At 49.7% G+C, this 26,207-nt stretch overlaps 1 protein-coding gene across 1 annotated transcript; it reads left to right on the top strand.

Moving 5' to 3' along the window:
• Nucleotides 1-255: 255 nt before the first annotated feature.
• On the top strand, nt 256-26,207 carry psen2 (presenilin 2). Its single transcript, XM_070884836.1, has 11 exons — nt 256-388; nt 2,613-2,800; nt 4,274-4,509; nt 7,080-7,221; nt 15,776-15,843; nt 15,936-16,156; nt 16,991-17,089; nt 17,596-17,673; nt 22,405-22,539; nt 23,766-23,884; nt 25,596-26,207. Exons 2-11 carry the CDS (start codon nt 2,669-2,671, stop codon nt 25,749-25,751), a joined length of 1,386 nt encoding a protein of 461 aa, XP_070740937.1. The 5' UTR covers nt 256-388; nt 2,613-2,668; the 3' UTR covers nt 25,752-26,207.

A 26,207-nucleotide genomic window follows, 5' to 3' on the forward strand; every position in this document is an offset into this window, starting at 1 on the left:
CAGCCATGAACTCGTTGAATGGCGGTGCAGGCTAGAAGGGCTGAATGGCCTGCTCCTGCACCTATTTTCTATTCTATGAGTGTAAAGCGCTTTGGGACGTCCTGAGATTGGTGAAAGGCGCTATAGAAATGCAAGTCCTTTTTGTCCCTGTGCCCCGCCAGGGCGGCAGCGTGCAGTTGCGGGCGCGCAGCCAGGCGGGGGCGCTGTGGCGCCGTCCGTCCGACCGAGCGAGCGGCAACTATCGCGAGACGTGGGGCCGCTGGGAAAAGGCCATTGTAGTGATCGGGGATCAGCTGAGTGAGCGACCGCCCGACAACCGGCCCGGCCTCGGCTCACCTTCCCCGGCAGGACGGCAGCCTGTGCCCTCTGAGCGCCCCGTCCCGACCAGGCAAGTAGCCGGGCCCCGGGCCCCGGGCTTCTCCGCTCTGTGTTGCCCGCACTTCAGTCGAGTGTCTCCGGCCTCCCCCCTCCCGACACACCCCGGAGCTCTGGCAGTTCCCTGGCCTCCCGTGCAGAGCCCCGGGGCACGGGGAGACACACACACACACACACACCTCACCGTGTACACCCGCCCCGGGAAATCACAGCCTGTCCTTTCGGTTGTGGCCCGCTGTGATTTTTCTGCCGCTTCCAGGCCGCACTTTGAGCGAGGGCTGTAATGGTGATTTAAATTCTCCCTCACAGTGTGTGTGGGGGGGTGTGGGGGGCTCAACAGTAACGCAGGGCTGTGGCTGCAGTCTCCAGCAATTGAAGGCTGATCTCCTGGACACCAGCAAAAAAAAACCCAGGAGAAAAATCACTGAGGCCGTTGAAAGAAACTGAGTTTGGTTTTCCACTTTCTTCCCACGTTAGTTGTAAAAGTATTGGGGATGGGGGAAAAGGAAGGGTTTGACTGATGGTCAGGCATCACGCAGTCGGGTAATGAAGTCTTTTTGCTTTCTAATGGACGGTGGGGTGCCACGAGGATGGGCACAGCGGGCGGTGGGAGGATGGGCACAGCGGGCGGTGGGAGGATGGGCACAGCGGATGGTGGGGTGGTCACGGTGGGAGGATGGGCACAGCGGACGGTGGGAGGATGGGCACAGCGGACGGTGCGAGGATGGGCACAGCGGGCGGTGCGAGGATGGGCACAGCGGGCGGTGGGAGGATGGGCACAGCGGGCGGTGCGAGGATGGGCACGGTGGGAGGATGGGCACAGCGGGCGGTGGGAGGATGGGCACAGCGGGCGGTGGGAGGATGGGCACAGCGGGCGGTGCGAGGATGGGCACGGTGGGAGGATGGGCACAGCGGGCGGTGGGAGGATGGGCACAGCGGGCGGTGCGAGGATGGGCACGGTGGGAGGATGGGCACAGCGGGCGGTGGTGGGGTGGTCACGGTGGGAGGATGGGCACAGCGGGCGGTGGGAGGATGGGCACAGCGGGCGGTGGGGTGGTCACGGTGGGAGGATGGGCACAGCGGACGGTGCGAGGATGGGCACAGCGGGCGGTGCGAGGATGGGCACAGCGGGCGGTGCGAGGATGGGCACAGCGGGCGGTGCGAGGATGGGCACGGCGGGCAGTGGGGTGGGGTGGGTTGGGAGGATGGGCAGGGTCAGCACTCAGCGGTGAGAGCAGGAGGTCTTGTGAAACCTCCAGCAATATGTCGAGCTATTTTCAGGAATCACTGACTACAAGTTCCCTGTCACTGTAAATCAATCTGTGCAAGCTCTACACTGTGCATTTAAACTGGAGAGCAGAAAGCTGAGAGGGGAGGGGGGAGGAGGAGGAGGGGGGGAGAGAGGGGGGGGGTCACCTTATCCAAAAGGGCATTGACATGATCAACGTCAATATGTTGAACACAGTCACCGTTTCAGCTACATGGAGAGGCTAGAGAAGCTGGGATCGTACTGACCAGAATCATGAAGGATTTTGATAGAGTAGATAAGGAGAAACTGTTTCCAGTGGCAGGAGAGTCGGTAACCAGAGGACACAGATTTAAGGTGATTGGCAAAAGGACCAGTGGGGAGATTTTTCTTTTACGCAGCAAGTTGTGATTTGCAACGCACTCTCTGAAAGGACAGTGGAAGCAGATTCAGTAGTAACATTTACAAGGGAATTGGATAAATATTTGAAAAGGAAAAATTAGAGTGCTGCAGGGAAAGAGCGGGGGAGTAGGACTAATTGGAGTGCTCATTCACGGAGCTGGCACAGCCACCAGGGGACGAATGGTCGCCTTCTGTGCGGTAAGATGTTCTGATTCTACAAAGAAGGGAATAGCCTGAAACTCAGAGCAGGAAGAGTGAAAAGATTTAACCACTTTACACAGAGGGTGATTGAATGTGCAGATGGGAATGTCAAAGGAGTCAGTGGTGGCTGATAGAATCAGCAAATTCAAAAGTGAGTTGAATAAGTACCAGGAGAAGCATTTGCTGGAGGGTCTCCTCGCGGTTGCGTCGCTGAGACCCCCGCGGTTGCATCGCCGAAACTGATTAACAGATAGAGTGAGAGTAAGTCTCTCCGCTGATCTGCAACACATTGAAGGGGAGTAACAACTGTTGGAGTTAGCGAGCGTCTGACGGCCGCAAGTGTGCTCAATCCATTCGCACGTGCTCAACATTTACATTTGTTTTTCAGAGTTGCCCGGCTATCGTCTCTGAGGTTACCCTCTTGCACTGGTAGAAAGCTCGTTCATGATTTCATCGGACAGTGAAGACGAACTGTACGGTGAGAGGACGGCTCTGATGTCAGCCAACGCCTCTGCCTCGCCCACCTACCAGGATAGGGATGGGGTGCCTGGCTCTGCTGACGTACAGACTAATCGGGTAAGTGCGCAACAGGTTAGGGCAACGCACGCCCTGCGGGGCTGGTGCCAGGTCTGATCGTGGTGTATTACATAGCTTGACATAAATTACATACATGACAGAGAATGACATAGTATTTACAGCACAGAAACAGGCCATTCGGCCCAACCATGCCGGTGTTTATGCTCCACATGAACCTCCTCCCACCCTACTTCATCTCACCACATCAACATATCCTTCTATTCCTTTCTCCCTCATGTGTTTATCTAGCTTCCCCTTAAATCCATCTTTACTATTTGCCTCAACCACTACCTGTGGCAGCGAGTTCCACATTCTGACCACTCTCTGGGTAAAGAAGTTTCTTCTGAATTCCCCATTGGATTTATTAGTGACTATCTTATATTTATGGCCCCTAGTTCTGGTCTCTCCAACAAGTGGAAACATCTTCTCTACATCTACCCTCTCAAACCCCTTCATAATCTAGAAGACTTCTATCAGGTCATCCCTCAGCCTTCTCCTTTCTAGAGAAAAGAGCCCCAGCCAGTTAGAGTCATAGAATCAGAGAGATTTACAGCACGGAAGGAGGCCATTTCGGCCCATCGTGTCCGCGCTGGCTGACCAAGAGCTATCCAGCCTAATCCCACTTTCCAGCTCTTGGTCTGTAACCCTGTAGGTTACGGCATTTTAAGTGCACATCCAAGTGTTTTATAAATGTGGTGAGGGTTTCTGCCTCTACAACCCTTTCAGGCAGTGAATTCCAGACCCCCACCACCCTCTGGGTGAAAACATTTCCCTTAAAATCCCTTTGAGAGCTTCTACCAATTACTTTAAATCTATGCCCCCTGGCATAGGAAACAGATCCTTCCTATCTACTCTATCCAGGCCCCTCATAATTTTATACACCTCAATCAGGTCTCCCCTCAGCCTCCTCTGTTCCAAAGAAAACAGACCCAGCATCTCCAATCTTTCCTCATAGCCAAAATTCTCCAGTCCAGGCAACATTCTTGTAAATCTCCACTGCACCCTCTCTAGTGCAATCACATCTTTCCTGTAATGTGGTGACCAGAACTGCACACAGTACTCCAGCTGTGGCCTAACTAGTGTTTTATACAGTTGAAGCATAACCCCCCCCCCCCCCCGGCTCTTGTATTCCATGCCTCAACTAATAAAGGCAAGTATTCCGTATGCCTTCTTAACCACCTTATCTACCTGGCCTGCTACCTTCAGAGATCTGTGGACATGCACTCCAAGGTCCCTTTGTTCCTCTACACTTCTCAGTGTCCTACCATTTAATGTGCAGTCATTCCTGGTAGTTTTAACCTCTCAGTTCTGGTATCACCTGAGTAAACTTGTTTTTGCACCTTTTCCAGTGCCTCTATATCCATTATAGTATGGAGACCAGAGCTGTGCCCAGTGCTCTGTGTGGTATAACCAAGGTTCGCTACCGATGTGACAGCACTATTAATGACGCCTCGTGTTGTTTTGCCTGCACAGCGCCGATCGGCAGCCAGTCGTCCTGCTAATCCCGCCGAGGGGAGCGAAGGCACAGCGGGTGGACCTGCCACCAGAGATGCGGGCGGCGAGGGTGAGGAGGAGGAGGAAGAGGAGCTGATCCTGAAGTATGGGGCAAAGCACGTGATCATGCTGTTTGTGCCCGTCACTCTGTGCATGGCGGTGGTGGTGGTGACCATCAAGTCAGTCAGCTTCTACACGGAGAAGGACGGGCAGCTGTAAGTGTCCTGCAAAGCGTCGACTCACGATTCGAGGCAACCCTTGCACGTGTAGATTGTATTTCCAGCACAGAAACGGGCCATTCGACCCGACTGGTTTGTGCCAGTATTTATGCTCCACACGAGCCTCTTCCCAGTCCTCTTCATCTCACCCTATCAACATATCCTTCTATTCCTTCCTCTCTTATGTGCTTATCTAACCTCCCTTTAAATGTATCTATACTATTCGCTTCAACCACCCTGCGGTAGCGAGTTCCATATTCTCACCGCTCTGGGTAAAGAAGTTTCTTCTGAATTCCCGATTGGATTTCTTGCTGACTATCTGATATTGATGTCCCCCAGCTTCCCCTTGATTGTATCTACACCAATGGTCTCACCCACTCCTTAACCGGTTCTCCTGAGCCTGTTCGGGGCACGTGGAGTCTGGAGGAAACGGAGCCCAGGGCACCAACAACTGTTCGTTTCCAGTGGATTCTTTCCCCAGAGCTGAAAGGGCTTCCGAGGCCCCGTCGGACAGTCTTGAGCCTAGTCAGGAACAGCTCCAGCTTTAGCCCTTCCCAGTTTTAGTCCAGTAAACCCACGAAATATTGAGGAGCTGAAATTCAGTATAGCCACCCGGTTTGAGGCGATGACACCGCTGGTTATTTACTTTAGCGCCGGGCGATGTTTACCGCCTCCAACCGGATACTCACCTTTAGGGGAGTGGAGCGCGAAGGGAAGCATTCTACACCCCTCTCGGCGCTAACTCTGATTCCTGGGGCGCTATCGTGGGAGTGCTGCTGAAGTTCTGCCGCTAGGAAACCGACATCCCTGCGCCTAAAGGGACCACCCGAAAACTGAAAGAAAAGCCAAGGCAACTAAACAACAGTGTCCAGCATCTGGGAGAGATGCATTACTGGAAACACTTTTTTTTTTAACTGCCCACTTGCTCCCCTTCGCACATATTGCCCACGGCATCTCTCTGACACACTTTCCCTGTCTGAAGTGCCAGGCGCTATGGCAGGCAAAAGCAGTCACGTTCGCCACTACAGCACATTTGGTGACGCTAGCGAGCCCAGCGCAAACTATCAATGGCACCACAAAAACTTCACTGAAGTTCGCGGCGGGTGCTCGGGCGGGAGGTGCTTCGCGCCCCTTTAGCATCCAACCCAATTTCTCCCGAGACTCTGAAAAGACACTCTCCGGTTTCAGGAGTCTTTAAAGCGTAACCCTTCAAAATATTGTGCTTGATACAAAAGACTCACCAAGTGTAAGGTGATTGTCTGCATGCCTGATACTGGGCTCCCAAGGCAAGCGAGCCCCAGGTGGGCAGAGGAAATGTTTCAAGGTCACCCTCGAAGCCCCCTTCAAAAAATGCAACATCCCCACCGACACCTGGGAGTCCCTGTCCCAAGACCGCCCAAAGTGGAGGAGAAGCATCCGGGAAGGCGTCGAACACCTTGAGTCTCTTTGCTGGGAGCACGCGGAAACCCAAGTACAAACAGCGGAAGGAGCGCACGACAAACCAAGCACCCCACCCACCCGTCCCTCCAACCACCGTCTGCCCCACCTGTGACAGAGACTGTAGATCCCGCATTGGACTCATCCGTCACCTGAGAACTCATTAGTGTGGAAGCAAGTCTTCCTCGACTCCGGGGGACTGCCGAAGGAGAAGAGAAGACGCAGGATAACCCTTTCATTACACATCAGCCAGAGGCAGTCTTACCCCATGGTTAGCTGATTAAGAAACAAAGAAAGAATTGCATTTATATAGCGTCTTTCACAAGCTCGGACCATCCCAAACCAATGAAGTACTTCGGAAGTGTAGTCACTGTTGTAAAGTGGGAAATGCTGCAGCCAATTTGCGCACTATAAGTTCCCACATACAGCAATGTGATAATGACCAGATAATCTGTCTTAGTGACATTGATTGAGGGATAAATGATTGGCCCAGGACACCGGGGAGAACTCCCCTGCTCTTCAAAATAGTGCCCTCGGATCTTTTACATCTACCTGAGAGAGAGTAGACTCGGTTTAACTTCTCATCCAAAAGACAGCACCTCTGACAGTGCACCGTGAGTGTCAACCTGGATTTTTGTGCTCACATCTCAGGAGTGGGACTTGAACCCACAACCTTCTGACACAGAGCTGAGACTGCTACCCACTGTGCCACGGCTGACACTTGTTAGTGTGATGGTGTGGAAGATATCACAAGTTTTGCTAGTTTAAATCTTTCATTACTACAATAACGATAACTTGCATTTATAAAGCGCCTTTAATGGAATAAAACGTCCCTGAATCTGCAGGTATAATCATTCTATCACTGCTGCCTAGGCCCTAGGCTTTGCAATTCCCTTCCTAAACCTCTCCGCCTCTCTCTCCTTTAAGACGCTCCTTAAAACTGATCACTTTGACTAAGCTTTTTGGTGACCTAACATTATATCTCTTTATGTGACTCGGTGTCACACTTTGTTTGATAACCTTGGGACGTTTTACTACATTAAAGGTGTTCAGGAACACCTGACACCAATTGTAATAGTTGGGGATAAATTAAAGTCCATTAACTTCTGTTCTCACTGTCTCCTCAACAGAATCTACACCCCATTCACGGAGGATACTGACTCAGTTGGACAGCGTATCCTGAACTCCATCCTCAATACTTTAATAATGATCAGTGTTATTGTCGTAATGACTATAATTCTTGTCCTTCTTTACAAGTATCGATGTTACAAGGTAGGAGTGTGTTTTGGAATTTATTATATAATTACAAATTCAATGAGGCAACAGGTTATTACACTTACATTAAACTTCATTTCAAGAGACTAGTTATTACAAATAAACTGTGGGGCAAATCCAACCAGTCCACACTCCGGAGTGGAGTCTCACTAACTGCGAGCGAGAGTTTAACCTGTGTGATATGGGCTGTGTTTAATCGGTGTGATATTATGGGCTGTGTTTAATGGGTGTGATATTATGGGCTGTGTTTAATCGGTGTGATATTATGGGCTGTGTTTAATCGGTGTGATATTATGGGCTGTGTTTAATGGGTGTGATATTATGGGCTGTGTTTAATGGGTGTGATATTATGGGCTGCGTTTAATCGGTGTGATATTATGGGCTGTGTTTAATCGGTGTGATATTATGGGCTGCGTTTAATCGGTGTGATATTATGGGCTGTTTTTAATCTGTGAGATGCGGAAAGTGTATAAACCAGTGATATGGGCTGTGTTTAATCAGTGATATGGGCTGTTTAATTGATGTGATGTTCATCATCATCATAGGCAGTCCCTCGGAATCGAGAAGGACTTGCTTCCATTCCCTAAGTGAGTTCTTTGATGGCTGAACAGTCCGAAACGGGAGCCACAGACCCTGTTACAGGTGGGACAGACATTTGTCGGGGTCGGTGGGGCTGGTTTGCCGCGCGCTCCTTCCGCTGCCTGCACCTGGTCTCTTCATGTTCCTTGTGTCAAGACTCAAAGAGCTCAACGCCCTCCCGGATGGACTTTCTCCACCTCGGGCGGTCAACGGTCGCCCAGATGTCAGTGGTGATGTCGCACTTTACCAGGGAGGCTTTGAGGGTATCTCTATAACGTTTCCCTGTCCTCCTTTGGCTCATTTACCATGAAGGAGCACCGCATAAAGCATTTGCTTAAGGAGTCTCGTATCTGGCATGCGTACTATGTGGCCTGCCCACCGAAGCTGTACGAGTGTGGTCAGTGCTTCAATACTGGGGATGTTTATCTGGTTGAGGACACTGAATTTGGTGCGCCTGTCCTCCCAGGGGATTTGCAGAATCTTGCGGAGACATCGTTGGTGATATCTCTCCAGCGACTTGAGGTGCCTTCTATACATCGTCCATGCCTCAGACCCATTCAGGAGGGTGGGTATTACTACAGCCCTGTAGACCATGAGTTTGGTGGTAGATTTGAGGGCCTGGTCTTCAAACACTTTTTTCCTCAGGCGGCCGAAGGCTGCGCTGGGGCACTGGAGGCGATGCTGAATCTCCGCATCAATGTCTGCCTTTGTTGATAAGAGGCTCCCGAGGTATGGGAAATGGTCCAAGTTGTCCAGGATCGCGCCGTGGAGCTTGATGATTGGAGGGACAGTGCTGTGCGTCGATGACAGGCAGGCGAAGGACCTTTGTCTTACGGATGTTAAGTGTGAGGCCCATGCTTTCATATGCCTCAGTGAATACATTGTCTATATCCTGGAGTTCAGCCTCTGAATGTGAACAGACGCAGGCATCGTCCGCATACTACAGCTCAATGGACAGAGGTTGGGGTGATCTTAGACCTGGCCTGGAGGCGGCGTAGGTTAAACAGCTTCCCACTGGTTCTGTAGTTTAATTCCATCCCAGCGGAGAGTTTGTTGATTGTGAGGTGGAGCATGGCAGCGAGGAAGATTGAGAAGAGGGTTGGGGCGATGACGCAGCCCTGTTTGACCCCGGTCCGGACTTGGATTGGGTCTGTGATGGATCTGCTGGTAAGGATCACGGCCTGCATGTCATCGTGAAGCAGGCAAAGGATGTTGACAAACTTTTGGGGGCATCCGAAACGGAGATGGATGCTCCAAAGACCCTCACGGTTGACAGTGTCAAAGGCCTTTAAGATCGAAAAAGGCCATGTTTAAGGGCTGGCGCTGCTCCCTGCATTTTACCTGCAGCTGTCGCGCTGCAAAGATCATGTCTATTGTGCCCCGTAGGGAACGAAATCCGCATTGTGATTCCGGGAGGAGCTCCTCGGCCACAGGGAGAAGACGATTGAGGAGAAATCTAGCGACAACTTTCCCAGTGGCTGATAGGGAGATTCCCCTGTAGTTGCCGCAGTCGGACTTGTCCCCTTTTTAAATAATGGTCACAATCACTGCGCCTCTGAGATCTCCCGGCATGCTCTCCTCCCTCCAGATGAGAGAGATGAGTTCATGTATCCGCGCCAACAGCGCCTCTCCGCCATATTTTAGCGACTCAGCAGGGATTCCATCTGCACCCGTAGCCTTGTTATTCTACAGCTGTTTTATGGCTTTGCCTACCTCGTGCAACGTTGGAGTTTCACTGAGTTGGTGGCGGATCACATGATGCGGGATGGAATCAAGAACACTCGAGTCAAAGGCAGAGTCTTGATTGAGGAGATCTTCAAAGTGCTCCTTCCATCGGGCCCTGACAGCCTCGGTGTCCTTGATGAGTGTTTCCCCATTCTTGGCCAGGAGTGAGGTGGGGCCTTGGGAGTTTGGACTGTAGGTGGCCTTGACTGCAGCGAAGAATCCTCGCATATCGTGGTTGTCGGCCAGTTGTTGTATCTCCTGTGCTTTCTCCATCCACTTCCTGTTCTTTAGGTCCTGGGTTTTTTGTTGGACCTGAGCCTTGAGCCGTCTGTAATGTTGTTTTGCAGCTCCAGAGATGGGTTGTTGCTTGAGGCTCAGATATGCTTTGCGCTTGCGATCTATTAGTTCTTCGATCTCCTGATCATTTTCATCAAACCAGTCCTGATGTTTTCTGGTTGAGTGACCAAGTGTCTCTTCACAGGCACTGGATATAGAGGCCTGGAGGGCAGACCAAGCGCTGTGGGTATTCAGCATCTCAGGGTCATCAAGACACGCCAGATTGGCTGTGAGGCGCTGGCTAATAGGGCTCTCTTAGCTGGATCTTAAGTGCCCCGGCATTAACTTTTTTGCGGAGCTGCTTCTGCTGTCCCCTCTGTTTTGGGGCAATGTTAATGTTGATGATGGATTGGATTAGGCGGTGATCCGTCCAGCAGTCGTCAGCTCCTGTCATGGCGCGGGTGGTGCACACATCCTTGCGATTCCTGGCTCTGACGATGACATAGTCAAGCAGGTGCCAGTGTTTGGAGCGAGGGTGTTGCCATGATGCCTTGTATTTGTCCCTGTGGCGGAACAGGGTGTTGGTGATGAGGAGTTCATGTTCTAGACATTTTGTCAGGAGTAGGGTACCACTGGAGTTGGCTTTCCCTACCCCGTCTCTGCCAATTACGCCCCCCCAGAGGGCGGTGTCTTTGCCAACCCTGGCATTAAAATCACCCAGGAGGATCAATTTGTCACCCGTGGGGACACGGGACAAGGATGTCTCGAGGTTGGAATAAAAACCCTCTTTATCCTCATCCGTTGCATCAAGTGTCAGGGCGTACGCACTGATGACTGTGGCGCATTGTTTCCGGGATAGGGTATTACGAAGAGTCATGAGGCGTTCGTTAACCCCACAGGGGGAGTCTTTGAGGCGGTCGACCAGCTCATTCTTGACGGCAAAGCCGACTCCATGAAGGCGGTGTTCTGCCTCTGGTTTCCCTTTCCAGAAGAAGGTGTAACCTCCACCATGTTCCTTCAACTGGCCTTCCCCTGCCTGCCGCGTCTCGCTTAGTGCGGCGATGTTAATGTCGAAACGTCTGAGTTCCCGGGCAACTATGGCGGTGCGGCATTCCGGCCTGTTGCTGTTGGGATTGTCCATGAGGTCCTGATGTTCCAGGTCCCGAACTTCATACCGACGAAGTGGAATATGCCTGTGCGTGAGTTCTTTTAACGTGGGGTGACCGCTGCACATCGGCAACCACACGGGCTTAGCTGAACAAGGTCTTGGTCCAGTGGCAAGGGGGTCCAAGATAACTGGAGACCAGGCACAGCTCTATAAGCCTAATTACCTACGGCGAAGTGTTGGCCGCAAGCTCGGCACTGAGTAGCGCCATTGATGGTAGGTGGCCCGAGGCTTGGCTGAGGGGCAGGCATTAGGAAGGTGACTTATTTTAAAAGATTAAAAATTGATAAAGGTTCCCAATTTATTTCAAAAGTTTTAAGAAGTTTCCAAGAATTGTTAAAAATCTAAGATGTAAGTCAATAATAGATTATAAAAGTTTCCCCAATTTAAAAAGTTTCTAAGAGTTGTTAAAAGTCAAAGTTGTAAGTTAATAATAGATGTTTAAAAATATTTCGGTTGAGAGTCTAAAATGTAAGTTTTAAAAGTTCTCCTAAATTGTTTAATAAGTTTAAAAGTTGGCTAAAAGTTAAAAAAAATTAATTAAAAGTTGGTTGGGAGTATGAGACGGCGCCACACCTCGGTCCCTTCAGCCAGTTCAGCGGCGGCCTCTGAGTCCCTTCGGCTGGCCCCACGTCCTCGAGTCCCTTTGGCAGGTCATCCCAGAGTCCCCTCGGCCGGCCAGACGCCCTCCGAATCTGGTGTTCCTCCCGGGCCTGGTGGCCGTGGACCGAGCGCTTCCCCCGGGCCGGGCGTGATGTGAAGACGATGCGGAAACACCAGCAGAGACCCTTTGGTCCGGGCCGGTGCAGAGTCCCTTCAGCCGGGGACAGAAGCGGCCGGTGCAGAGTCCCTTCAGCCGGGGGCAGAAGCGGCCGGTGCAGAGTCCCTTCAGCCGGGGACAGAAGCGGCCGGTGCAGAGTCCCTTCAGCCGGGGGCAGAAGCGGCCGGTGCAGAGTCCCTTCAGCCGGGGACAGAAGCGGCCAGTGCAGAGTCCCTTCAGCCGGGGGCAGAAGCGGCCGGTGCAGAGTCCCTTTGGCCGGGGGCAGAAGCGGCCGGTGCAGAGTCCCTTCAGCCGGGGGCAGAAGCGGCCGGTGCAGAGTCCCTTTGGCTGGGGGCAGAAGCGGCCGGTGCAGAGTCCCTTTGGCCGGGGGCAGAAGCGGCCGGTGCAGAGTCCCTTCAGCCGGGGGCAGAAGCGGCCGGTGCAGAGTCCCTTTGGCCGGGGGCAGAAGCGGCCGGTGCAGAGTCCCTTCAGCCGGGGGCAGAAGCGGCCGGTGCAGAGTCCCTTTGGCCGGGGGCAGAAGGACACAGTCAGTCTCCGGCTCAGCTGCTGAGGTTGGGCCACGTCCCTGGTCGATATCCCGCCGAAGGTGGAAGGCGAGCTGGCTTGAAGGTGCTGGTGTCGGTGGTCTGGGCGCGGCTGGTGTTCATGCCCGTAGCAGCCGGCTGCACAATGCATACCTCCTGCAGCTGTTGGTGCTTTCACTCGGGAGGGGCATTACCGTCAAATTGCCAGGGCTCTACAGCTGAGATGGATGTGCAATGTTACGGGCTGTGTATAAACCATGTGATATGGGCTGTGTTTAATTGGTGTGATGTCACGGGCTATGTATAAACCATATGCGAATACAGAAACATAGAAAATAGGTGCAGGAGTAGGCCATTCGGCCCTTCGAGCCTGCACCGCCATTCAATAAGATCATGGCTGATCATTCACCTCTACCCCTTTCTTGCTTTCTCTCCATACCCTTGATCCCTTTAGCCGTAAATGCCATATCTAACTCCTTGAATATATCGAATGAACTGGCATCAACAACTCTCTGCGGTAGGGAATTCCACAGGTTAACAACTTTCTGAGTGAAGAAGTATCTTCTCATCTCGGTCCTAAATGGCCCACCCCTTATCCTTAGACTATGTCCCCTGGTTCTGGACTTCCTCAACATCGGGAACATTCTTCCTGCTTCTAACCTGTCCAGTCCCGTCAGAATTTTATATGTTTCTATGAGATCCCCTCTCATCCTTCTAAACTCCAGTGAATACAGGCCCAGTCGATCCAGTCTCTCCTCATATGTCAGTCCTGCCATCCCGGGAATCAGTCTGGTGAACCTTCGCTGCACTCCCTCAATAGCAAGAATGTCCTTCCTCAGATTAGGAGACCAAAACTGAACACAATATTCCAGGTGAGGCCTCACTATGGCCCTGTTCAATTGCAGTAAGACCTCCCTGCTCCTATACTCAAATCCCCTAACTATGAAGGCCGACATACCATTTGCCTTCTTCACCGCCTGCTGTACCTGCATGCCAACTTTCAATGACTGATGTACCATGACACCCAGGTCTCGCTGCACCTCCCCTTTTCCTAATCTGCCGCCATTCAGATAATATTCTGCCTTCGTGTTTTTGCCACCAAAGTGGATAACCTCACATTTATCCACATTATACTGCATCTGCCACACGTTTGCCCACTCACCTAACCTGTCCAAGTCACCCTGCAGCCTTTTAGCATCCTCCTCACAGCTCACACCGCCACCCAGCTTAGTGTCATCTGCAAATATCTGCAGATATTACACTCAATTCCCTCATCCAAATCATTGATGTATATTGTAAATAGCTGGGGTCCCAGCACTGAGCCCTGCAGCACTCCACTAGTCACTGCCTGCCATTCTGAAAAGGACCCGTTTATCCCAACTCTCTGCTTCCTGTCTGCCAACCAGTTCTTTATCCACGTCAGTACACTACCCCCAATACCATGTGCTTTAATTTTGCACACCAATCTCTTGTGTGGGACCTTGTCAAAAGCCTTTTGAAAGTCCAAATACACCACATCCACTGGTTCTCCCTTGTCCACTCTGCTAGTTACATCCTCAAAAACGAACTGAGTGAAACATGTTCTGTACCGTATTGGAGATTGTGGAGTCAGTGTAAAGAGGTTGACACTGAACTCCATGAAAGGCTGCACTTATTGCTGATATACCGGGTGGGCTCTATTCCCAGTAATGCGGTCAGTGGCTGGTTTACGTTATTGAATCCTCGCCATTAGATACAATCGTGGAACCAGCTGGGCTTGGCTCAGTGCCTCTCGGCAGGGTCAGTGATGGCAGAAGAAGCTCAGCACTGCACCCCAGAGATGGTCAGTCTGTGACGGTGGTTCGGACGGGACCTGACTTGCGTCATTTGCTCTCGGTTCTGACACTCACACAGCAACTGGGAGTCTCCTTCGCCGTGGGGCAAATACACCAAGGGAGGTTTAACATCTCAGTGCTAACTCCATGGCTGCTTCATATCAAACACACAAGACTCCGAACAACAAGGCTTTTATCACTGTGCGGAAACAAAAACTCACATTCAATCCGCTGGTGTCTAGTGTGACATCAGATACCAACCGCACTAGAGTCTTGTGCCAGGTCAAATACACAGAGCTCAGAGCAGCAATCATCCATCATCATTATAGGTAGTCCCTGGAAACGAGGAGGACTTGCTTCCACGCTAAAAAAAGGATGAGTTCACAGGTGTTGCAATGAAGGACTCGAACTACATCATGAAGGGTGGAAGATGCCTGTGCGTGGATTTTTTTAACACGGGGTGGCCGTTGCACACCAGCCACCACACGGGCTTGACAGAGCTCGGTCTTGGTCCAGTGGCAAAGGTTAACCAAGACAACTGGAGACCAGCTCTGCTGCACGGACCAAGCGCACACACGTATTGCAGTGTGGGCTGGGCCCGTGCTACCCCCGGAACCCTGACCCCGAACTCACGCCTCCTCTCGGCCCCGATCACATCCCTCCACAGTCTCGCCGCTCCTGCTGTATCTGCCCACGCTCCAATCACCGATCTAGATCCTGATGATGTCACTCTTCACAGCCGTTGCCCTCCTGCACCAGCTCGCGTTGTACCTTGTAATGGCCTGCCTCCACGCTGCCCATGGCCGCCCGCCGCTCATTTTATGGCCCTGACCTGCCGCTGATGTTCCCTCGCAGGTCGGGGCAGCAATAGACTAGAAAGAAAGAAGTAAGAATTTGAATTTATACAAGCGGCCTTCGTGTCCTCAGGACCAATGTTCCCACAATGATTTTTGCGTGCACGGTCCCTTAAGTTTGGCAGATGCGTATAATTGAACATTGCAAAAGCCGGTCCCGGGCCATGTGGGACGGCAGAGAGCTGGACGGCTGTGCAGCCACCGTTGCTCAGAGCATCCCAACGTGTCAGCTGTGGCTCAGTGGGTAGCACCCTCGCCTCTGAGTCAGAAGGTCGTGGGTTCTAGAGACTTGAGCACATAAATCCAGGCCGACACTCCGGTGCAGTGTTGAGGGAGTGCAGTAATGTCGGAGGTGCCGTCTTTCAGATGAGACGTTAAACCGAGGCCCCATCTGCTCTCTCAGGTGGATGTTAAAGATTTCGAAGAAGAGCAAGAGAGTTATCCCCAGTGTCCTGGCTAATATTTATCTCTCAATCAACATCACAAACAGATTCTCTGGACATTATCGCATGGCTGTTTGTGGGAGCTTGCCGTGCGCAAATTAGCTGCCGCATTTCCTACATTGCAACAGTGACTACACTCCAAAAGTACTTCACTGGCTGTAAAGCGCTTTGGGATATTGTGAGGTTGTGAAAGGCACTGTATAAATGCAAGTTCTTTTTAATGTATTGTGCTCTGTGCTCCATCTACTGGACCTGTCACAAGACCTAGTGCAGTCGGAATCCGGTGTCACACTGGTCAACAAGGGTTGAGAAATGTGCGTGTTATTTTTCACAGATTCTCTCCGGGTTCAGTAGCGGCTGTTGTCTAACCAGAGTGTTCGTGTTTTCCAGTTTATCCACGGATGGTTGATTCTCTCCTCTCTCCTGTTGCTTTTCCTCTTCACGTACATATACCTGGGGTACGTATTTGCACTTTGGCTCCCGTTCCGCTCCTGCTTTTGCTGCTTGTTGCACTTTTCCGTGATTACAGCTGGGTTTATCTCCTGTCTAGTGAAGTGTTTAAGACGTACAATGTGGCCATGGACTACCCGACCCTGATCCTAATTATTTGGAACTTTGGAGCAGTAGGAATGGTTTGCATCCACTGGAAGGGCCCCCTGCAGCTCCAGCAGGCGTACCTCATCATGATCAGTGCACTGATGGCGCTGGTCTTCATCAAATACCTCCCGGAATGGTCAGCCTGGGTCATTCTTGGCGCAATTTCCGTTTATGGTACGTGCATCACTTACAACATAAATAATCAGCTTTCCAAATTAATTGGATAAACAATGTTCATGTTATTCCTCCAATCAAGTACAGGATAATCTCAGGGCAGAGTTCTTTTACAAAGGTCCAATGACAAACAGAGAGCATGTACGGTGAGGTGTAACATGCATCTAAATAGTAGAAAATGAGAAGTTATCACAGCCCTGATAACATCAAACTTCATTGATATCATTGGCTCAGTGAGGAGCACACTCACCTCTGAGTCAGAAGGTTGTGGGTTCAAGTCATTGAGGCTGACACACCAGTGCAGTGCTGAGGGAGTGCTGCACTGTCGGAGGTGCCGTCAGTCAGATGAGAATTAAACCGAGGCCTCTGTCTGCCATCTCGGTTGGATGTAAACGATCCCATGGCACTACTTGAACAAGAGCAGGGGAGTTATCCCAGGTGTCCTGGTCAATATTTATCCCTCAATCAACATCACTAAAACAGATTATCTGCTCATTATCACATTGCTGCTTGTGGGGCCTTGCTGAGCGCAAGTTGGCTGCTGCATTTCCTGCGTTACAACAGTGACTACACTTCAAAATACCTCATTGGCTGTGAAGCACTTTGGGACATCCTGAGGTCATGCAAGGCACTGTATAGATGCAAGTCTTTATTGGTATTTGAATGTTTAGTGTAGAGTAATGAAAGCAGGACAGCAGATAGCATTAAATTAGCAGAGGAAACTCCAGGCCATGCTAGATATTTTGCTACCATCATCTACGGCAATTTTGAGTCCTGTGATTATAGGGGTTGAATGCGATCTATTGGTGATTCATTGTATCTGTTTTGCTGCAGATCTTATAGCAGTGCTGTGCCCTAAAGGCCCCCTGAGGATGCTTGTGGAAACAGCACAGGAGAGGAATGAACCAATATTCCCGGCATTAATATACTCGTGTAAGTCCACTTTTTAATTCCTTGTTCACACTTGAATGATTTTAGGCCAATCGTCACATTTGATTGTAAAGGATGGAAACATGCTCAAACACGAGAAAATGTGACAATGACTAGTTGGGTTCTGTGCAATAGAGTCGGGGTCGGGTGCAGCGCGGGGTTGGGTGTGGGGACGGAGTTGAGTTGTTGGGGAGTAGATAAATATAAATGGCTCTTGCACAGAAAGGTAGCAGAGTGCATGTTCCTAGCTCCAATAACGGATGTCGGCAGCACCAATCCACGAAACATTGGTCTCTCCATTTGGCTGGGAGTTATTCATCTTTTGACATAAAACAGCTCTGTGATTCAGGCTCCCAGTGGGGGGGACATATCTGAGATTTCCCGAGATTGTCTGCTCGGGAGCGGCAGATCACAGACCCCGGAATACGCTTGGAAAACGAGTGCCAGTCAAACTGCCCTTGACCTGATCATGTGGAGGCTCTGCCCTAACCAGTTCCTTTTCTCTGCAGCCACCATGGTTTGGTTGGTGACAATGGCAAAGCGAGACGAGGGCACGGTGGAGCCACTCAACAACACCTGCAATTCAGGTTGGTGTAAGGTAGATAACCGCCTGAGCGTTCAGCATAGGGCGGAGTGGAGAATGGAAAATCTGGCGGGTGGGTGTGGGGGTGCGCATGGATTTGGAAATCGCACGGCAGCATCAGAAGCTCACGGATTCTTTCCTTTCGTTTAAATTAATGGAAGGAAAACGCAGCGGGTTCTCAGATAGAGGGATGTGCGATAGCAGAGGGAATGGAATAGCTAATTCCTGATATTACTTTAAATTAAATAGTGGGAGTCAGGCAACAAGGTCAAACTAGTGAAGTTGCGGCAGGGGACAGGGGGAATGTTAGGGTCTCTCCTAATGGAATAAGATGGGCTGAACATAGAAACATAGAAAATAGGTGCAGGAGTAGGCCATTCGGCCCTTCGAGAGCCTGCACCACCATTCAATAAGATCTTGGCTGATCATTTCCTCAGTAACCCTTTCCTGCTTTCTCTCCATACCCCTTGATCCCCTTAGCCGTAAGGGCCATATCTAACTCCCTCGTGAACTGGCATCAACAACTCTCTGCAGCAGGGAATTCCACAGGTTAACAACTCTCTGAGTGAAGAAGTTTCTCCTCATCTCAGTCCTAAATGGCCTACCCCTTATCCTAAGACTATGTCCCCATGTTTTGGACTTGCCCAACATCGGGAACAATCTTCCCACATCTAACCTGTCCAGTCCCGTCAGAATCTTATACGTTTCTATGAGATCCCCTCTCATCCTTCTAAACTCCAGTGAATAAAGGCCCAATTGATCCAGTCTCTCCTCATATGTCAGTCCAGCCATCTCTGGAATCAGTCTGGTGAACCTTCGCTGCACTCCCTCAATAGCAAGAACATCCTTCCTCAGATTAGGAGACCAAAACTGAACACAATATTCCAGGTGAGGCCTCACTAAGGCCCTGTACAACTGCAGTAAGACCTCCCTGTTCCTATACTCAAATCTCCTAGCTATGAAGGCCAACGTATCATTTGCCTTCTTCACCGCCTGCTATACCTGCATGCCAACTTTCAACGACTGATGAACCATGACACCCAGGTCTCGTTGCACCTCTCCTTTTCCTACTCTGCTGCCATTCAGATAATATTCTGCCTTCGTGTTTTTTCCCCCAAAATGGATAACCTCACATTTATCCACATTATACTGCATCTGCCATGCATTTGCCCACTCACCTAACCTGTCCAAGTCACCCTGCAGCCTCTTCGCGTCCTCCTCACAGCTCACACCGCCACCCAGTTTAGTGTCGTCTGCAAACTTGGAGATATTACACTTAATTCCTTCATCTAAACTGTTAATGTATATTGCAAAGAGCTGGGGTCCCAGCATTGAGCCCTGCGGCACTCCAGTAGTCACTGCCTGCCATTCTGAAAAGGACCCGTTTATCCCGACTCTCTGCTTCCTGTCTGCCAACCAGTTTTCTATCCACGTCAGTACATTACCCCCAATACCATGTGCTTTGATTTTGCACACCAATCTCTTGCGCGGGACCTTGTCAAAAGCCTTTTGAAAGTCCAAATACACCACATCCACTGGTTCTCCCTTGTCCACTCTGCTAGTTACATCCTCAAAAAATTCCAGAAGATTCGTCAAGCATGATTTCCCTTTCATAAATCCATGCTGACTTGGACCGATCCTGTCACTGCTTTCCAAATGCGCTGCTATTTCATCCTTAATGATTGATTCCAACATTTTCCCCACTACTGATGTCAGGCTAACCAGTCTATAATTACCCGTTTAATCTCTTCCCTCCTTTTTTAAAAAGTGGTGTTACATTAGCTACCCTCCAGTCCATAGGAACTGATCCCGAGTCGATAGACTGTTGGAAAATGATCACCAATGCATCCACTATTTCTAGGGCCACTTCCTTAAGTACCCTGGGATGCAGACTATCATGCCCCGGGGATTTATCGGCCTTCAATCCCATCAATTTCCCTAACACAATTTCCTCCTTCTCACTCAACCCACTGTCCCCTAGTACATCCGGAAGGTTATTTGTGTCTTCCTTCGTGAAAACAGAACCGAAGTATTTGTTCAATTGGTCTGCCATTTCTTTGTTCCCCATTATAAATTCACCTGAATCTGACTGCAAGGGACCTACGTTTGTCTTCACTAATCTTTTTCTGTTCACATATTTATAGAAGATTTTGCAGTCAGTTTTTATGTTCCCTGCAAGCTTCCTTCCTACTCTATTTTCCCCCTCTTAATTAAACTCTTAGTCCTCCTCTGTTGAATTCTAAATTTCTCCCAGTCCTCAGGTTTGTTGCTTTTTCTGGCCAATTTATATGCCTCTTCCTTGGTTTTAAAACTATCCTTAATTTACCTTGTTAGCCACGGTTGAGCCACCTTCCCCATTTTATTTTTACTCCAGACAGTGATGTACAATTGTTGAAGTTCATCCATGTGATCTTTAAATGTTTGCCATTGCCTATCCACCGCCAACCCTTTAAGTATCACTCGCCAGTCTATTCTAGCCAAATGACATCTCATACCACCGAAGTTACCTTTCCTTAAGTTCAGGACCCTAGTTTCCGAATTAACTGTGTCACACTCCATCTTAATAAAGAATTCTACCATATTATGGTCACCTTTCCCCAAGGGGCCTCACACAACAAGCACAACAAGATTGCTAATTGGTCGTCCTCATTCGTAACTATCACCAGTTGCCAGCCGAGGCTTTGTGCTGTTAAAATAATGAAAGTTACGGCAATGCCTGACAGACGAGGGGTCATTTGACAACACCCCGCATGGCCAATGTTCGTGAGGAGCAATAAAGGCCCAATCCTCAAAACTACATTCGGAGCCAGTGAGCTGGATAGAGGGGTGGGCTGAGAACCCGGGAATCATACTGGTTTGCCCTTTGTACTCTAAGATGGCCATTCAGAAGTGACATGCGAGTATGTGGAGTACAACGTGCACACTCTGAGAGAGTGAGCGGTGTCAAGGAATCCTGGGAGGACAGGTTCACGGGTCTTGAAAGGCTTACTCCTGTCCCTCTGCTCCAGGCCATTCGCTGACTGCCATGGCAGTTTCCAGGGTAATGGTTCTATTATCTAACAAATAGTTTGCTACTTGCTGCCAGGTGAAACAGAGACATTCGGTGTCACGTTTCACCCTGCACCGGCAACCCAACCTGGGTTCTCTTGCTCTTGTGGCCAGCAGACTGTGCTACAGGAGCCCCCACTATATCGGGACAAAAATTAGATATTTTTTTAAAACTGCAGTGCTGTGAGGAAAGAGCCATGGTGGGGTGGGTGCAGGGGCTGGAAGAGTGGGACTAATTGGATAGCTCCCTCAAAGCGCCAGCACGATGGGCCGAATGGCCTCCTCCCGTGCTGAAATCATCTGTGAAATGCTCCGTCTGGCCCACACTCGTTCTAGGAGCATGAATTCCTGATATACGCTCCCCCAACCCCCCCCCCCCCCCAGGATGATTTCTTAAGAACAACATATGTATAATTCTGTCTTTTAAAAAGAATAGTAAGGGAAGTTGGAAGGGAAGGGTGAGGGGCAATGTGTGCTGGCTCTCTACATGTGAAGGGGTTCATGCTGCAGGGCTTCAAATCCAGGCTCTGAGCATAGTTCTGCCACAACAAGCAATACGTTGGGGCTCGTCAACATTCCAGGATTGCCCGGAATCTCCAGGAATTAAAGATGCATCTCCAGGACACACTGCTGCCAGCAAAAAACCCCAGGAGGAAAAAAAACACAGGGGACGGTAAAAAAAAAAATTGTGTTTTTTGAACACTTTTGTTTATTAGTTATAAAAAAATATCGGACATGGAGGCCTGACAGTCAAGAATGATACGATTGGATAATGAAGAATGTACTCGTATTCCGATTGGCCGTGGGGAGGCAGGATGGATGTGTTGGATGACCAATGGCGGGATTAAGAACACAAGAAATAGGAGCAGGCCATTCGGCCCCTCGTGTCTGCTCCACCATTCAATGAGATCTGATCTCCGACCTCAACTCCACTATCCTGCACTATCCCCATATCCCTTGATTTCCTTAATATCCCCAAATCTATCAATCTCTTTCTTGAATATACTCAACGACTGAGCCTTCTCAGCCCTCTGGGGTAGAGAATTCCAAAGTATTCACCGCGCTCTGAGTGAAGAAGTTTCTCCTCATCTCAGTCCTAAATGGCCGACCCCTTATTCTGAAACTGAGACCCCTGGTTCTCGACTCCCCAGCCAGAGGAAACATCCTCCCTGCCTCTACCCTGTCTAGCCCCTTAAGAATTTCATATGTTTCAATGAGATCACCTCTCATTCTTCTAAACTCTAGAGAATATAGGGCTAGTTTACTCAATCCCTCCTCATAGGACAATCCCCCAATCCCAGGAATCTGGTGAACCTTCATTGCACTCCCTCCAAGGCCAATATATCCTTCCTTAGATAAGGAGACCAAAACTGTACACAATACTCCAGGTGTGGCCTCACCAGAGCCCTATATAATTGCAGTAAGCCTACTTTACTCTTGTACTCCAATTCTTTTGTAATAAAGGCTAACATGCCATTTGCTTCCCTAATTGCTTGCTGTACCTGTATGGGATTGTGGGGGTGGGGCACTCGGAGGCGGATGGTCCTGTGATGAATCTTCAGGAATACGTCCAACCAGAGTGGACAGCCCCACTGCGCGAGTGGAATCTTGCTTTTCTTGCTGTAATTCTTTAGCTGACGATCTTTCAATCGGTTCAGGTGCTGACACTTCCTGCTTTTCCGCCTAGAGAATTATCCCGATGTGGAGATTGAGGCGAATCACCATGCTGCCCGAGGATTGGACAATGTCGCTGGCTTGCCTCAGACCCGGGACCAAGGGCTGCGTCAATCAGCTGCCGGTGCGGAGGATCTAGAGGAGGAAAGTACGTGTCCTTGTGCTGCTTGTTTGTCCATTCCCATCTCTCCCTTCGCCCTGCCATTTGCGGCCGTGCCTCCAGCTGACTCGGCCCCACTTTCTGGAATTCCCTCCCTAAACCTCTCCGCCTGCCTCCCCTCGTTTAAGACCTTCCGTAAAACCTATCTTTTTAACCAAGCTCCTGGTCACCCCTCCTATTTATCTCCCGTTGCTGTCCATCACTGTCTGATTACGCTCCTGTGAGGCGGCTTGGGACATTTTACTGTGTTAAAGGTGCTATAGAAATGCAAGTTGTTGTCTACCGAAGTCTCTGCTTGGCTCAGTTGGCAGCACTCTCACCATTGAATCAGTCGGTTGTCTTTCGGGTGAGACGTTAAGCCGAGGTTGGACACAACGGATTCCTCCAACCCCCATCCCCGGCGCTGTGTGAAGAAAGGCAGGGAGTTCTCCCAAAGTCCTGGTTAACATTCCTCCCTCAAGCAGCTTGGTGTCAATGGGATGTGAAGGCTGGAGCTGCTTCCAAAGCGTCAGATGCTTTCCTCCGCTAACAGATTAGACTCTGACTCCAGATTCGAGCTGCATTTACACCATAATCACTTCACACGGGCTCTGCACTTGCAGTGTGAACAGCCCCCCCCTCCGATAAAGTTGCCATTTGCTTTTAAATTAGATTTCTTCCCTCTTAAAAGTATGAACAAGGTTAAAAAAAAATAAATACCCCTAATGAAGGTTCAGCTCAGGTTGTACTGTAGTCAGGTAGGCAGGCATTACATAGAATTTTACAGCACAGAAACAGGCCATTCGGCCCAACTGCTGCGTGCCGGTGTTTATGTCCACACGAGCCTCCTCCCACCCCTCTTCATCTCACCCTATCACCATATCCTTCTATTCCTTTCTCCCTCATGTGTTTATCCAGCTTCCCCTTAAATGTATCGATACTATTCACCCCAACCACTCCCTGTGGCAGCGAGTTCCACATTCTCACCGCTCTCTGGGTAAAGACGTTTCTCCTGAATTCCCCATTGGATTTATTAGTGACTGTCTGATATTTATGGCCTCCCCCACAGGTGGAAACATCTTCTCGACTATCAAACCCCTTAATAATTTTAAAGACCTCGCTCAGGTCACCCCTCAGACTTCTCTTTTCGAGAGAAAAGAGCCCCAGCTTGTTCAGCCTTTCCTAATAGTTCTAACCCCTCAGTGCTAGTATCATCCTTGTGAATCTTTTCGCAGAGGGAGTGAAGCTTGGTTTGGGGGACTTTATCTTCTACAGTGTCCTGGTGGGCAAGGCTGCAGCGGGAGCCAGCGGAGACTGGAACACCACCTTGGCCTGCTTCATCGCCATTCTGATCGTAAGTTGAGAGGAGGAGCGGTTCTGATTATTCCCTAAGGGTTGCCAACCCTGCAGTAATTCCCCTCGAGTCTCCAGGACTTAAAGATTAATCTCTCAGGAGATTATAACGAGCATATGCTCGAGGATATAACGAGCATGGTGGATAGAGGTGTACCGATGGATGGGGTGTATTTAAATTTCCAAAAGGCATTCGATAAGGTGCCACACAAAAGGTTACTGCAGAAGATAAAGGTACGCGGAGTCAGAGGAAATGTATTAGCATGGAGAGAGAATTGGCTGGCTAACAGAAAGCAGAGATTCGGGATAAATGGGTCCTTTTCGGGTTGCAAATCGGTGGTTAGTGGTGTGCCACAGGGATCGGTGCTGGGACCACAACTGTTTACAATATACATAGATGACCTGGAAGAGGGGACAGAGTGTAGTGTAACAAAATTTGCAGATGACACAAAGATCAGTGGGAAAGCGGGTTGTGTAGAGGACACAGAGAGGCTGCAAAGAGATTTGGATAGGTTAAGCGAATGGGCTAAAGTTTGGCAGATGGAATACAGTGTTGGAAAGTGTGAGGTCATCCAGCTTGGAAAAAAAAACAGTAAAAGGGAATATTATTGGAATGGGGAGAAATTACAACATGCTGCAGTGCAGAGGGACCTGGGGGTCCTTGTGCATGAATCCCAAAAAGTTAGTTTGCAGGTAATCAGGAAGGCGAATGGAATGTTGGCCTTCATTGCGAGAGGGATGGAGTACAAAAGCAGGGAGGTCCTGCTGCAACTGTATAGGGTATTGGTGAGGCCGCACCTGGAGTACTGCGTGCAGTTTTGGTCACCTTACTTAAGGAAGGATATACTAGCTTTGGAGGGGGTACAGAGACAATTCACTAGGCTGATTCCGGAGATGAGGGGGTCACCTTATGATGATAGATTGAGTAGACTGGGTCTTTACTCGTTGGAGTTCAGAAGGACGAGGGGTGATCTTATAGAAACATTTAAAATAATGAAAGGGATAGACAAGCTAGAAGCAGAGAGGTTGTTTCCACTGGTCGGGGAGACTAGAACTAGGGGGCACAGCCTCAAAATACGGGGGAGCCAATTTAAAACCGAGTTGAGAAGGAATTTCTTCTCCCAGAGGGTTGTGAATCTGTGGAATTCTCTGCCCAAGGAAGCAGTTGAGGCTAGCTCATTGAATGTTTTCAAATCACAGATAGATAGATTTTTAACCAATAAGGGAATTAAGGGTTATGGGGAGCGGGCGGGTAAGTGGAGCTGAGTCCACGGCCAGATCAGCCATGATCTTGTTGAATGGCGGAGCAGGCTCGAGGGGCTATATGGCCTACTCCTGTTCCTAATTCTTATGTTCTTACGTTCTTAGGAGATGTGGTTGCGACTAACAAAAACCCAGGAGAAAAATCATTAGGGCTTTTAAACGTTCTATTTTTAAAACACTTGTTTATTAGTTATAAATGTATCGGACATGGTGAATTAAAAAGTCTGACTGACAGTCAAAGGGTAACGAAGAGTCTGTTCGGATTCTGATTGGCTGAGAGCCGCGCGGATGAACATATGGGGCGGCCAATGGCAGGAGAGGGGCTGTTGGCAGTCATGTGATGACACCTCCAGGAATATGTCCCAGTAGAGTTGGCAACCCTACATTTTCCCCTTTTAGGTGCATTGGCAGCAGCAAAATCATGCTCTCTCTCTCTTTGCTTTCGACAGGGATTGTGCCTCACCCTCTTGCTGCTGGCTGTGTTTAAGAAAGCCTTGCCCGCACTCCCCATCTCCATCACATTTGGCCTGGTGTTTTACTTCTCCACCGACAACCTGGTACGGCCCTTTATGGACACCCTTGCGTTCCACCAGTTTTATATTTAGCAAGTGGCCCTCGTTCGGACTGCAAGGTTGGGAAACCATGAGCACTGATGTTCCATCGTAGAGCTGCAAGAGAAGAAAAAAAAAAGAGGAAGGATTATCATTTATATATTTGTCGTAATTTAATGATGCAGCAAATGTTACAGCCATTTTAATTGTCAAGCAAACTGTGTAAGATAAGATCCATTTTTGCAAAGTGTCTTTATAGAAACAAACTATAAAATTATGTCGATCAGTAACTTAAAACTGCAGAATTATTTAGAAGTCACCCCGACTCAATTGAGGGTTTAATTTTTGGGATGCAAATTCTGCAGCTGGAAAAGTGAAGTAACAGAGAAGAAAAATTAGAGAGGGGGAGGGCGTTTTAGACAGAAGAATACAAAAAAGCGACTTCTCTATTATGTGTTGAGGAATTTTAGGTTCTTGATCCCTTTAAGGTGGAGAAGGATTTAAGACGGG

This window comes from Pristiophorus japonicus, chromosome 7, assembly GCF_044704955.1.
Source record: "Pristiophorus japonicus isolate sPriJap1 chromosome 7, sPriJap1.hap1, whole genome shotgun sequence".
Classification (NCBI taxonomy): domain Eukaryota; kingdom Metazoa; phylum Chordata; class Chondrichthyes; family Pristiophoridae; genus Pristiophorus; species Pristiophorus japonicus.